This window comes from Buceros rhinoceros, unplaced genomic scaffold, assembly GCF_000710305.1.
Source record: "Buceros rhinoceros silvestris isolate BGI_N320 unplaced genomic scaffold, ASM71030v1 scaffold8742, whole genome shotgun sequence".
Taxonomy (NCBI): domain Eukaryota; kingdom Metazoa; phylum Chordata; class Aves; order Bucerotiformes; family Bucerotidae; genus Buceros; species Buceros rhinoceros.
In genome coordinates, this window is record NW_010398281.1 from 1,304 (window position 1) to 13,734 (window position 12,431).

At 47.4% G+C, this 12,431-nt stretch overlaps 1 protein-coding gene across 1 annotated transcript in view; it reads right to left on the minus strand.

Annotated features, from left to right (window-relative positions):
• OTOS (otospiralin) overlaps positions 1 to 1,728 on the minus strand; it is a 2,515-nt gene extending 787 nt beyond the window's left edge. Inside the window, exons 1-2 of the mRNA XM_010131034.1 lie at positions 1,677 to 1,728; positions 1,359 to 1,385 (exon numbers count right to left, since the gene is read on the minus strand). Of these exons, the coding sequence (XP_010129336.1) occupies positions 1,359 to 1,385; positions 1,677 to 1,728 (79 nt within the window). The remainder of the gene's footprint in view (positions 1 to 1,358; positions 1,386 to 1,676) is intronic.
• Positions 1,729 to 12,431: the final 10,703 nt, after the last annotated feature.

Below are 12,431 nucleotides of genomic sequence, written 5' to 3' on the forward strand. Positions count from 1 at the left end.
GGAGCTGACCACCCGTGGGCCCAAACCTGGGCAAACACAGACACATATTTAACGTTTAAACGCTTGCTGAGACGACATCATCCCAACCGTCTGTGCGGCAAAGCTAAACCCAGTGTTTTGATTTGATTTAAAGCCCAGTTGAATAACTGGGAGCAATTCCACTTGCCAGGCTCAGCTTGGGAGCAGGGTCTTTAATGGGGATGAAGAGCCTTCAACAATCCTATTGTCAGACCTTTGTTTTCAGAGTGATGTTTGCAGCGCGCAGGCACGGATGGCAGATAACGCACCAACTGAACCAGCCAAACACCATCCGCGGAGCGGGCTTCGCTGACCTGAGACTCACATGGCAGCCTGCTGCTCGGCTCAGTGTGAAGGACAACCAGAACTGCTGGTAACAAGAGCAACGGGATGCTGCCTGAGCAAGGGGTTGTTTTCAAATAGACACCCTCTCGACTAGGAGGTTGCCGCAAAAAATATTTGCTGTGCACAAATAGAACAGTGCCCTTAAACTTGTGAAAGCAGACGGTGCCTTCAGAAGAGTTTAGAGCCATGAGGAAATACAATGGAGGAACCTGCTTTGTAATTAAAAGTGACCAGCCCTTATTCCACAGATATATTTCTGCTTCCCCTATCTGTTACAATACTCCCCCTACACATTCGTAGCTGTGCAGGCGGGATGCCACCGGCTGTCTGTACTAACCGAGGTGTACACCAGTGACAGCAGTGCCTTGTTACTGCAGATACTCCTCTGCAGCTTGGTTTTCAGAAAGAATTCTGCCCGAGGTCACCAGAGGTGACCTGATAGAACCATCAGTTCGCCAGTGTAAACATCATTAGGATGTTGAGGGGTTCTTTAATCAAAGGCAAGCACTAATCCAATGGACTAACCACGCAGAGTGACACGAACCACTGGGTAGCTTGTGCTAAGGGATTTCTTCCAACATTTCTTTAATTGGATTTGTGGCAATTTCTGTTTGAAGCTTTTTGTCATGGAAAAATAGCCACACATGTAGTATTGCTGTTCAGGACAGCCAAATCCTGATATGTCTCATACGTTGAGAAGCCTGGTGCTTTCCGGTTCGATTTGGTACCACGGGATTAGTGACTTGACCATAACCCCTTTTTGTTTTAAGACTGTGAGTACATTAGCTCTATTCTTAGACATTAATGGCAGCTTTTAATATATTTTAAATAAATTTCTAACAATTCACTCCGCTTCCTCCACCAGAACTAGCTGAAATCCCTACACTGAGGTTACTGAGAGTTCCTGCCAAAACCGCTGCTGGGGGACAGGTCTGGGAGTTACAAATTGCTCTTCTAATTGTTAGTGATAAAAAGAACGTCACGTTAAGAATTACCATCTCCATCCTGGATTGACCGGGCATCTGTAAATAAAGAGGAAACTCATCAGCACCAGCTCTCACACAGCAGGATTTCCTGTTTATAGAAGTTTTGCTGGGTAGCCAGAAGCTGACAAGTTCTTTAACGAGCACGAAGGACCCTCTGTATAGCCAAGCATTTTAGTTTCTCGAACAGCTGAATGAGCAATGCCCCATTTACCATCACTTAGTGCTACACGCCAAACACTCCTAACAGCCACAGCAGATGTCATTAATACACAAGCGATATCTGATACTAAAGAGAAAAAACAAGAATAAATTCAGCAGCAGTCTTACCTGATAGCACGCTCATCAGCATACAGAAGAAAAATAAGCCAATAAATGTCATTTTCTCCAAGATGCTGCTTGTGCTTCTGAAAAATAATCCGTACAACTGCGGATTATTACAAGAGATTAATAATTACGCAAAGTCTATTATTTCTTCTTTTATTAGAAGATTATGCTCCAAAACAAATTCTAAGTATTAATTTAGGCATTACAAGGTCCAATTGCATTTCTTTGCAATTTCTGAACTGCAACACAGAGTATTGAAAAGTGCCACAGTCCTGAAGTGTGTACTGATACTTTATTTTGAGATGGCATAAACCCAAAAGGCTCCTCTGAACTGACATGCAATGAAGTCTTTGGAAATGTTTTGTGGTTAATTTAATTTCATTTTAGAAATTACCTCTCTGTCCTTTCCTTCTTCTGGCAGCAGCAAAGGTCTGTAGCTCCAAGTCAGCGACAAAACTCCGAGAGGATGCCTGTTGCTCTCAAGTAGCAGTGCTGTTTAAGGAAGGGTGGGGGGAAAGGAGAGAAACGTCACCGAGTTACTACACCAATCTGATTTTGTCATCTTCACATAGAGGTGTTTTAACTGCTCGTGTTTGTGTTTTATGTCGGCACTGTCCATGGAAGAGACAGTGGACGGTCTGAGAGGAAATTAGAGTCAACTTTGGCGATAGCATTTCTGTATTTTGAAGACAGAAGGAGAAAATCCAGACACAAATTCAGTGATTATCACCTTTGCTGCTGTCCTGATTTTCTTTCTTTCTGTCCCTTTAGAAAAAACAGATTTTATTTGAGCACATAGCTGGAAACTCAAAATCCTCTTAGAGTCACAAAAACCACAGAACGCTTGACACCGATTTACGTTCTTACTTGATGAGATCCTTAAAATTTAGAGTTCATAGGCACCAAGTGCCCACTGAAATCAATCAGCTCACGTTAAGCAAAGAAGCAGGTCCCCAGTGGCCACAGCCATGCTGATGGTGCAGGTACTGCAGCCTTCAAAGAGGGTCGATAAGGTGCTTTGAAATGCATTTCCACATTACCCTGGTTTCCCGTTTCCTCTCTCAAAGACAAGCAGGTGCTTTGGGCTCCAATCTGTACAAGGTTGCTGAATGGATGCAGTACTTTGAGGAGCCCGGAGGGGAGACACATTGTGGAGAATATTCAGTCAACCTGTACATCATGATTTGTTTTCCTTCCCCACAAAACTGCTGATGGCAGCAGGCGTGCTCAGGAACTAAGCTGTAGCAGAAAGTGCTGTGATGTACAGGTGGATGTGGGGATTTCCACGCTCCTGGGAGACGTTGGTGCCTTTGCTCTACCATATCCACTTGTCTGCCACAGGAGCATCACAGAGGGGAAGTTTGTGTACTCACAAAAAGTCCTGGAGCAGAGAGACCCAGGTCGATGGCCTTGCAGGAGACCCCAGCTTTGCTGGAGTTTATTTCTACCTACAAACAGAGTTAAATAGTCCTGCCAAGAATTAATTAAAGATGTTCTGAGCAAGGGAAGAAAGGAGAGCTTTGTAGCACAGCAAGCTGTGCCAACTCTTGTGGAGGCTGAAAAGAAAAATATTATGAAAGCAGAAGCTATTCCATCTTTGAAAGGCTTTAATCCTCCTGTTTAGTATTTTCTCGGCCCGCAAGAGGGGTCCTTACATCAGCCACGTCCCGCCAGCACCCCTGCCCCACTCACCCTGCTTACGGCAGCTGCTGGTGGGAGAAAGCACTTCCCTTGCTTGGTCCTACAGTGCCATGCACTCAGGTCCACCCACCAGCACAGCCTGCAAAGCCAAAGAATGCTTTCACTGCCTGGTCCATACATCCCATCCAATCAAACTATGAGGAACGCTGACATATGCTAATACTCAGACAAAGCAGTCATTAGCTGTGATTAAATAATTAGCAGAAAGCTACTTCTGTGCATGTCCATCAGTAGCTTTGTGTTCAGCAGTCAATAAGTGAGGTGTATATCCAAGGGGTGGGTGAGATAACGTGTGTTGGATGATGACAAAGGAGGATGATCCCAACAGCCCCATGCAGCAGCTCTCCCTTCGAGGAACTAACGGTGCTGTAGGAAGATGACAAAGTCACATAGGTTATCAGGTTTGAGGTCACTCAGGTCCCAGCATGGTCTGCCTCAACACAGGGTGATCTTGGGAGGATTCATGTAACTACTGAGGCTCATGCTGACGTGCACCTTTACGCCTACCTCCTTTACAGTTTCTTACTCTGACTTTTGAAGCATGGAAGTACCCCCTTCCAGAGCGAGGAGATCTGACATGGTGTGACAGTCTAACAATTTCAGGCTTCCAGTGTAACTCTTATCAAAAGTTTTCTGTTTGCTAGTGCACAGATTGGAGGTGGAAATTCTCTGGGTTTTCATGCTAAAGAAGATCTAGGGAACCACAAAAGGCAGATGACAATTAGCAATTAAATCAGGGGATACAGCCAAAAGATATGGTTGTCTTAAATGTTAATTTTAATCCATTTTCCATCAAGGCTTGTTGCCATACAGGACTAACTGGGTCTGTCTGTTTTTAACACAACATTGGACTGGAAAAAAGCTGGCGAGTTCTTAGCAGTTGCTGGAAGGACTTTGCACAGAGGGTTCAGTGTGCCAAATAGAGCACCCCATCTGCTGGGGGCAACCAGAAAGCACACTGCGCGCTGACTTGCAGCTACAAGCACGACCATTCCACCTCCTTTCTTTTTGCTCCAGAACCCTTTTCTTTTTTTCAGACTCCCCAGAGAGCAATTGAAATGGCAGCACTCTATGCCCAGCGCAAGGGCATCAGTTCCCAGAGCCCTCTGATAACAGCCGCTGCCCTGCAGGCTTCTTCACTGCTGGGCTGTAGCTGGAGGTGTAGATCCTGCCACACTCAACAGGACAGCTGCTGGGAGTCCAGTATGTCCATTTCTGCTCATTTTGGAAAGAATTTCCCTGTTTTACTCTTTTCCAGAAGAGTTCATTAGTTCAAAACACTGTGTTGACTGGCAGCACGTTCTTCAGGTACCTCATTCTAACATTTTCAAGAAGTTCTTTAGATAAGGCCACTGACTCCAAAGCTTTGCTACATTATAGGAGGAGTTGATGTTAATGAGGTTATCCTACCCACCCATCCGAGAAGGATCCCATCAATACATAATTTTTGTAGATGTCTCTCAAAGCCAGACAGTCCCCCATACATCAGTCAGCTTTATCAGAGACAGCAATCAACTGGAGCATTGAGAATGATCCCTTGGGAATAGGGGAATACAGTCTGGGCAGCACAATTGTTTGTGTGACTTGCTTCCTGATGGGGAACAGCCCTGGAGCCGCCAGCCCCCGGAACCCACCTTCAGGTGGGCCTATCGCTAAGGGTCTTTGTTTACATATTACACACACGCAAGTTTCTATAATTGCCAGCCCCCGGAACCCAACTTCAGGTGGGCCTATTGCTAAGGGTCTTTGCTTACATATTACACACACGCAAGTTTCTATAATCTTCCAATCACTGAAAATCCTCAACAAGGTTTTAAGGAATAGAATATTTCCTGTTTAATCGATAGTCAAAAGCACATGCGTGCAGCACTTAGAGAACTCCCTTAAAAAACTAAATGACACTTCTGGCTCATCTGAAGTGCTTTACCCTTGGGTTGAGCAGACAAAATGTTCTCTCTAGGGCTGCAAAGCTTCTGCACATCAGAAACAACCAATGGCAGGGACATACAGACCAGGGAGTCTGTGTGAGTATTTCCTCTAGGAAAAAAAATGTACAAGTCAAAAAGAGATTCAGATGACTCAAGTCTGCTTTGCTCAGAGAGGTGTGAGTTGCTCTAGATCTTTCAGGCATTCACAGCTTCATTTTCTTTTCTTTGAACTCTGCCTGTGCTTTCCATGAATACAGAAGCTCCAGATTTTTCTGATGATACCGGGTTACCCAGGATGGCAAAGCCCAGGGCAGACAAGGAGGAATCAGTTGAGGACCTCACAGTACCAAGCAGCTGAATAACAAAATGGCCAAAGAAAGCAAATTTAAAGGGAAGTACCTGTATAAATATCTCCAAATTTAAAGGCTAACCTAAAGCTATCTGACCATTCCCACGCAGAAACTAGATCTGGGGCTACAACATACAGTTCCAGTGAAATGTTGTTCAAAGCTCAGTCACAGATAAAAAGCCAAATCAAACAGGAAGAAAGGAAAAAATCCACAAGGCATCGCTATGCAATTGTGCCTCAGTTACCCCTAGTTTGGATATCGCATGTGGTTTTGGTTTCTCCATCACAGAAGAGCATGATAGAACAAGAAAAGATGCAGAGGAAGGGGTGAGAGGAGTTCACAGTCAAGGACCAGCTAATGCAATCTGGGCTCTTCAGGCCAAAGGGATGACAAGACCTTGGTTTCTACCCAGAAACATCACATGAGTTTGGCAGTGACAAGAGGTAGTAGGTTTTGATAGCTACACTGTGGCATGTCCTGTCATAATGTCTTAACACCAGTGTCCTGGCCAAGGGTGTCTGTCCCAGCCTGGGAGCAGAGCATTACCAAGCAGCACTCTACTTCCTGCTGCATCTTACTCTCCTCAGGGATCCTCTGCTGCTGGGCCAGGTGAGCTCCCAGGCTGACCCTGTGGTTGGTCCTAGTCTGTTTGGCTGCAATGTTGCCTGTTTCCCGTCCTTGGGAACAGACATTTTTCCTGCCAGCAAGTGGCTTGATCAGCCTGATTGTAGTAGACTGTGGAGATAGACACAGCAGATGGATTTAGATAGTTACAAGACAATTAACAGCATAACTGTAGCACAATTAGAGGCAGCCACTTAAAATGAAGCACTTCAGCATCTCCTAGAGCTGACTGTCAAGGTAAAGATTGGCTTTACAAATTGTAAGTTTAAGGAGTAGCTCTACACTTAAATCAGGCTTGAGAGCAAACAAAGTGTAAATGTCCACATTTATTTCTACTTCCCATTTTAAGTTCCATCTGAAGAAAGGTTGTATTTGTAGATGCAGATGAGTTTCCAGGTGTCCATGGAGAGGAGGCAGTGCTGCCTGCAGCAAGAGAGCAGCTCCCCTGGCAGCAGCGCTAGTGCAGGACAGCTCCCAGTGAGGTGCTCCTACCAGGTATCCCAGTGCTTCTCCCTAGGAACGCGCAGGTATCCTCAGCTCCTACAAGGGGCTTTCAGCTCTCCCCCACTGTCCATTTCCCTCCCAGGTCCGGCTTTCTCAGCACTACGTTCAAAGTTGCTTCCACAGCACTGGGGGCTCCCCCATCTGGTCACCAGTCAAGCAGCTGTTCCTGGGCAAGCAGAGGACAGCTACAGGCCAGCTTCTCCCCTCCTATCACCACTGACACCAGTAAATGGAATACTAGATCCAACAAGTCCACCTTGTTTCCTCAGGAGCCGAGGCTGGCAATGCCCCTTAGCACCACAAAGTACATTGCAGGGGGGAGTCTTTGCTTCCAGGCAGTTCTGCTGCAGCATCCATATTCTGGTGGCAGAGCACCCAGGACTTGTCCTCTCCCTTCCTGCACTCACAACAGGCCCGAGTTTGTTTCCAAGGCACCTTTCTTGATACATTTGTCAGTTCTTTGCTTTAGCCATACTCAGCTAACTCAGCACAGCTACAGATGACTGTGAAGTCAGCAGAGAATCCACCCAGCTGGTCACTGAGCCTGTTCACAGCTCCCGAGAGGATACACTTTCCCATTGCTACTACGGTTAGCTGTATCCCAGTAGTAACCTCCACATTTTGAAATATGCTCACAAATTGCTTTTCAGATGGACTGAGCACCCCAGCTCCACTGAAGCTATTAAGCCATCAGCAGCTTTTTATTGTTTCCATTTCTCAAAGCAGAGATGTTTAAATAAAAGTGCACTACATATTTTGTTACCAAACAACATTAAGAATTCAGTAGGATGAACAGAAGTTTCTTTACACCCAAGGTCTCCTCTTTGCTTTGAGGCATGCTCCAAGGCTACTTTGTTATCATCAGTTATACCTGCCCACAAGCAGCTCTGCCCCGTGGACAATAAAATTGATTGAATCAGATCAAGAGGTGGGCTTGATTACAAAAAATCCATCACAGAAATCTGAGCCAGTTGTTGATATATTTGATACCAGCAATCAATGAGACCATGCTAGGGGCTCTATCACTGTAGCAGCTGGTACACCAAAAGCCACAGGTGAACAGAGCAAGTGCTGGCAGTGACCCGGCTACCCAGGAGCAGGGCATTAGCCCAGGGACACCATCTGGCTATCAAGAGCTTGGTTCAGCTGCAGACAGAGGTGTCTCCATTTGAAAAGCTTCTGCCAAGGAGGCAGCTATCAAGTTCAATATACTGAGCTGGACAGTGTGACCGAAGAGCACAGTCACCCTGTGTGCTCACTGCTGGAGACACTGATCAGCACAAGCAGCACTGACATCTTGCCTCCCAGCATTCAGTGAAACAAGCTCAGTTTGCAAAGGGTTGACAAGTGCATTAAGCACTGGGGAGGAACTGTCTACTCGCAGAGGAAGCAGTTGCATCAGGGAGGACAGTGCCCCTCATGCTGCTCCAGGACAAGACTCAGACATTTGTGACTTGTGTTCTTCTCGGGCATGCAAGAGAGGGAGAGACCTCTTCAGCAAAGGCTGCAGCAGGGTCAGGCTGTTCCCACAGCTTTGAACAGTCACCCTGCCTAGTCAGCTGGAAGAACAACCTCAAGAACTGCAGCAGTCCCAGTCTGGCTCTGCGTATAGCCTCACCTCTCATGGGCAAGGCAGCACCATGGGCACCACAAACACCATGCTGCCCTTGAGCAGCTTTGTACCCACTCTGCCACAGGGAGAGCTGGGCTGTAACTCGCCTGCAGGTGCCAATGTAGCAGGAGACTTGTACTTCGCTGGGAACTGAGAAGTAAACTGAAGGGCACAGAGGAGTCATCACATCTGCGATCAGGAATGTGACCATGGAGTGGTGGCCATAATTTCTCTTTGCACACCCGTGACCCCCCCCAGCCCATCCATGCCAGTCCCATGGAAAGGATGGCACATGGCTTAGCATCCCCAGCTGAGCAGCAAGGAGGATTTGGGAATCACTGTCCTGTGTCCTATGGTCCCTCAAGGTTAGCAGAGCAGCCAAGGAGGATCCCGTGCCTGTCAAGGAAGAATCCTTCTGCTTCTCCATCTTACCCAGGTTTGCTGTTGTAAAGACTGAAAGAGTGAGGACTATCAGTCACCAGCCCCAAATGGAACAGTTATCTGAGTAAACAGTGGTCAGGGCTGACATTGTGGTTGGAGAAGAACAAACCCTGCACAGACCTAAGTAGCTCCTGCCTTGTACACTGGAGGCAGGTACCTCAGTAGCCTGTTTGAAGGCAGTATGTATCCTGAGCAGGCATTTCACCTCCTACAGCAGTGCCTTACCAAGGTGTCCAGGCTACTTTGCAGAGAGGCGTTGAGAGGTTTCAGGTACTAGTTTGGACTATGTGCTAAACTCTAGTGAGGTTGAACAGGGATGAACCTAGTACAACAGGTAACCAAATGGAATAAATTCATCTTTAGAACAACTTTCTTGGCTCTGACACTCTGAAATTCCTTGATGCTTACAGTTAAACACGGGGAAGGAGTTCTTGCCTGCAGCATCCCTCGCTGTGTAGTTCATCTGATGAGCATACCCTGCAGCCTGACGCACTGCTCTGCAGTCAGTTTGCACCTAAGCTGACAGCCCAGACTGTTACTCGACTCAACACGCAGCTTGGTGCCACATGCCGGCGTTGACTGAAGCTAAGCCACAGGCATCTGCACAGCAGCTTTCCCAGAGCCTTGGTGTGGAAGTTCGCTTCATTCGCGTGAGGCAAGCCTGCACGAAGCAGAGAAAGCTGCAGCTGCTGGGGATGCGTTTTCTTCCCGGGATTCCTCGGTTCCAGGGGGCACTCCCCGGCCGGAGCCAGCCCCGGGCCGCTGCCGCGGGGCTCCGGCTCCCTCTGCTGTCTGCAGCCCGGGCATCCCCGCTCGGCAGCACAGGATTTGCTCACGCTTCCAGGTCTTCAGCCTTTTCTGGCATTTGGAGTTTTGTGGGTCACACACTTAATTTGAGTGGAGTCAGGGCAAAACTTAAGCTACACGAGAAGGTCAACAAAGAGATTGCAACCGTGATAAACCGCCTCAGAAGAGGGAAAGGTGTCACCTCAAGAGATTTAGTTTTGTGATATTGACATTGTCTCAGCAGAAGGGGAGCCCTCAAATATTCTTTGGGGTGTAGGTTACTGAGTCAATGCTCTATTTAAAGCTCTTATTAAAAATAGAGTGGCTTTTATTGCTTAGTATGTCCAGAAGAGCTCAGTGTCACCTTTGCCATTCAGATACTCAGTCACACTGACCATGGGATGCACTACAGATTCAACTGGTGCATTTAGCAGTTCCTTTCTGCAAGTCTGAGTTTCATCTGTAAGTCACTGCAAATTAGTTTCTATTGCTTCAACAGGCAAAAGCTCCTGTTCCCATCATCAATGTAAAAATACTACAGAAGGACTCACACCTTGGGTGGATACTTCATTCAGACAAGCACCAAGCGCAGGACAAGTCCACATGAGTAAGGCTGGCAGAACCCAGCCCGGTATTAAACAAAAGCAGCATTTAGCTCAGTAAGAACTCCATAGGTTGTTCTACATGCTAAAACTGACCATATATCTTAAAATAATCCAAAACAGCATGAATATCTTCAACTGCAAGTTTAACACCATGGAAAGATGACTATGATTCCATCTTCCTCTCCTTCCGACGGTGCAGCTCTGCAAGTCCAGTACTAGAGTCAGGTGTGAGAACCCCCTTCCCAGGGGCTGTTCCACCACACACTCACACCTCCTTTTTCACTCAAGGACCAGGTACTCCACCATCACCATTTCATTCCCGCTCTCCCTCTTTCCTGGTTGAGAATCCCTGTCTGCATCCTCCTTCCATTGCCTCTAGAACTTCTTTTCCCCACGCCCTGGGAAACTCATCAGCAAGGACCAAGACAGAGAAAGTCAAATCACTCCCACCTTACTACATCCACCATCATTAAAACACCCTCCTCAGTTCAGGGCTGGCCCCACATTTTCCATGTGGAATCTTCTGCTGTTCATGCAGTTATCAAAGAATTTCTTATCATTCTGGAAACCCCTTGCCAGTTTGCAGACCAGATAGTTTTCCTGACACCATCTCTATGCACCCAGGCATGGCTTCCCTAGTCTATAATCCCCTGGTCCTCAGTTCAGGGCTGGCCCCACATTTTCCATGTGGAATCTTCTGCTGTTCATGCAGTTATCAAAGAATTTCTTATCATTCTGGAAACCCCTTGCCAGTTTGCAGACCAGATAGTTTTCCTGACACCATCTCTATGCATGGCTTCCCTAGTCTATAATCCCCTGGTTTTCCCCACAGCCTCCTCCTGCATACTACCTCAACCACAAGCTCCCTAGCTCTGCCTAACCAAGACAGTTTGCCAAGACACCTTCTACCAAGCATTTCAGCAGACTGCTTGTGTGATTGAAGGAGATACCATAGTTTCTCCCTCCTCAGAAAGGAACCAGAGGCACCTTACATCTGTGCAGACACCATTTACCTTTCCAGCAACAAGGGGGTGAAAAAAATGGTGCTACTTTCCCAGCCTCATCTGTGCTCCCCCAGCCATTACAGGAAGGCAGTACTGAGCAGTGACTCACCCCAACCTGCTACGGGTCAGGCTTCCAAACATACAGGTAGGATCTACAGAACAGGAACAGCCATAGACTCAGCTAAGCTGAAGAACAACACTCCCATAACAGAGCTTAGAATAGACCTTTCAACCCTGGACTGAGCTTAAATAGGCTCCTGGGCCCATGGGAAGGGGTGAGGGTGGAGGCTGCAGGTGAAGCTGCTTTGGGCTTTAGGTCTATTAGTGCCCTCAGACACAACATGTCTCCCTGTCAAAGGGGAAAGAAACAAATTACTGATACTTTTTCAGCATTGGGAGAGGAAGGGTGGGGGTGATCTCATGGGCAAAGCCCCAAAGCATCCCTCAGGAAACACAGATTCAGCTCCTGGTATTGCTGGTGTCCTCATCCCTAGGGGGGCCATCAGCAGTGGTGGACCAGGTCCCATGGCTGCAGGCACATGGTGGCTTGCCTCACTCAGTGCTAGAGCTGTGTGGCATTTAGGGACGGTCACCAGAAACCGGGCAGGCACTGGCATATGTTGTTGGGAGAAAAGAGCAGGAGTTTTCCCTCTCTTGCTGAATTCTTGCCAGTGCTGTGATTTCTTTACTCTGGGTGTCATGTGGCACCGTAATCTATCCCAAACTTTCCTTCCCTGGGGCACTGTCTTCTCACAGTTTGTATAAGGCAGCTGATGCCTGAGTACTCTGCTCTCCTTTTCCTTCAGTAAAGGATGAGCTCTGATAAAGGTGTCTCCTGTACGAGCACATGCGAGGCACAGACTTTTCAGTATTTATGGCTTCAGACATGAGTGTGTGTAAAGGTACTGACCCATGCAGTTCAGGATGCAACTTCCCTCTGAGCAGGGCTTCACCTGCACATGCCTGGACATGTCACTGTGCCCTCCCAGTAGCTCCTCAGTGGCCTGTCCTGTGCTGTTGTCCCCATCCACAACCACTAGAGCCCAGCCCTGGCCCTGACATGGGGGAGCAGGCGTGCACTGACACTCCTGTACTCTCCGCAGTAGAACCCCGAGGTGGGGATGGGTAACAAGTGGTGCTTACTTCTTTTTGGAGGCTGGTCATGACCAATATCCAGCAGAGAGAGTGTCTTTTGAGGGGGGG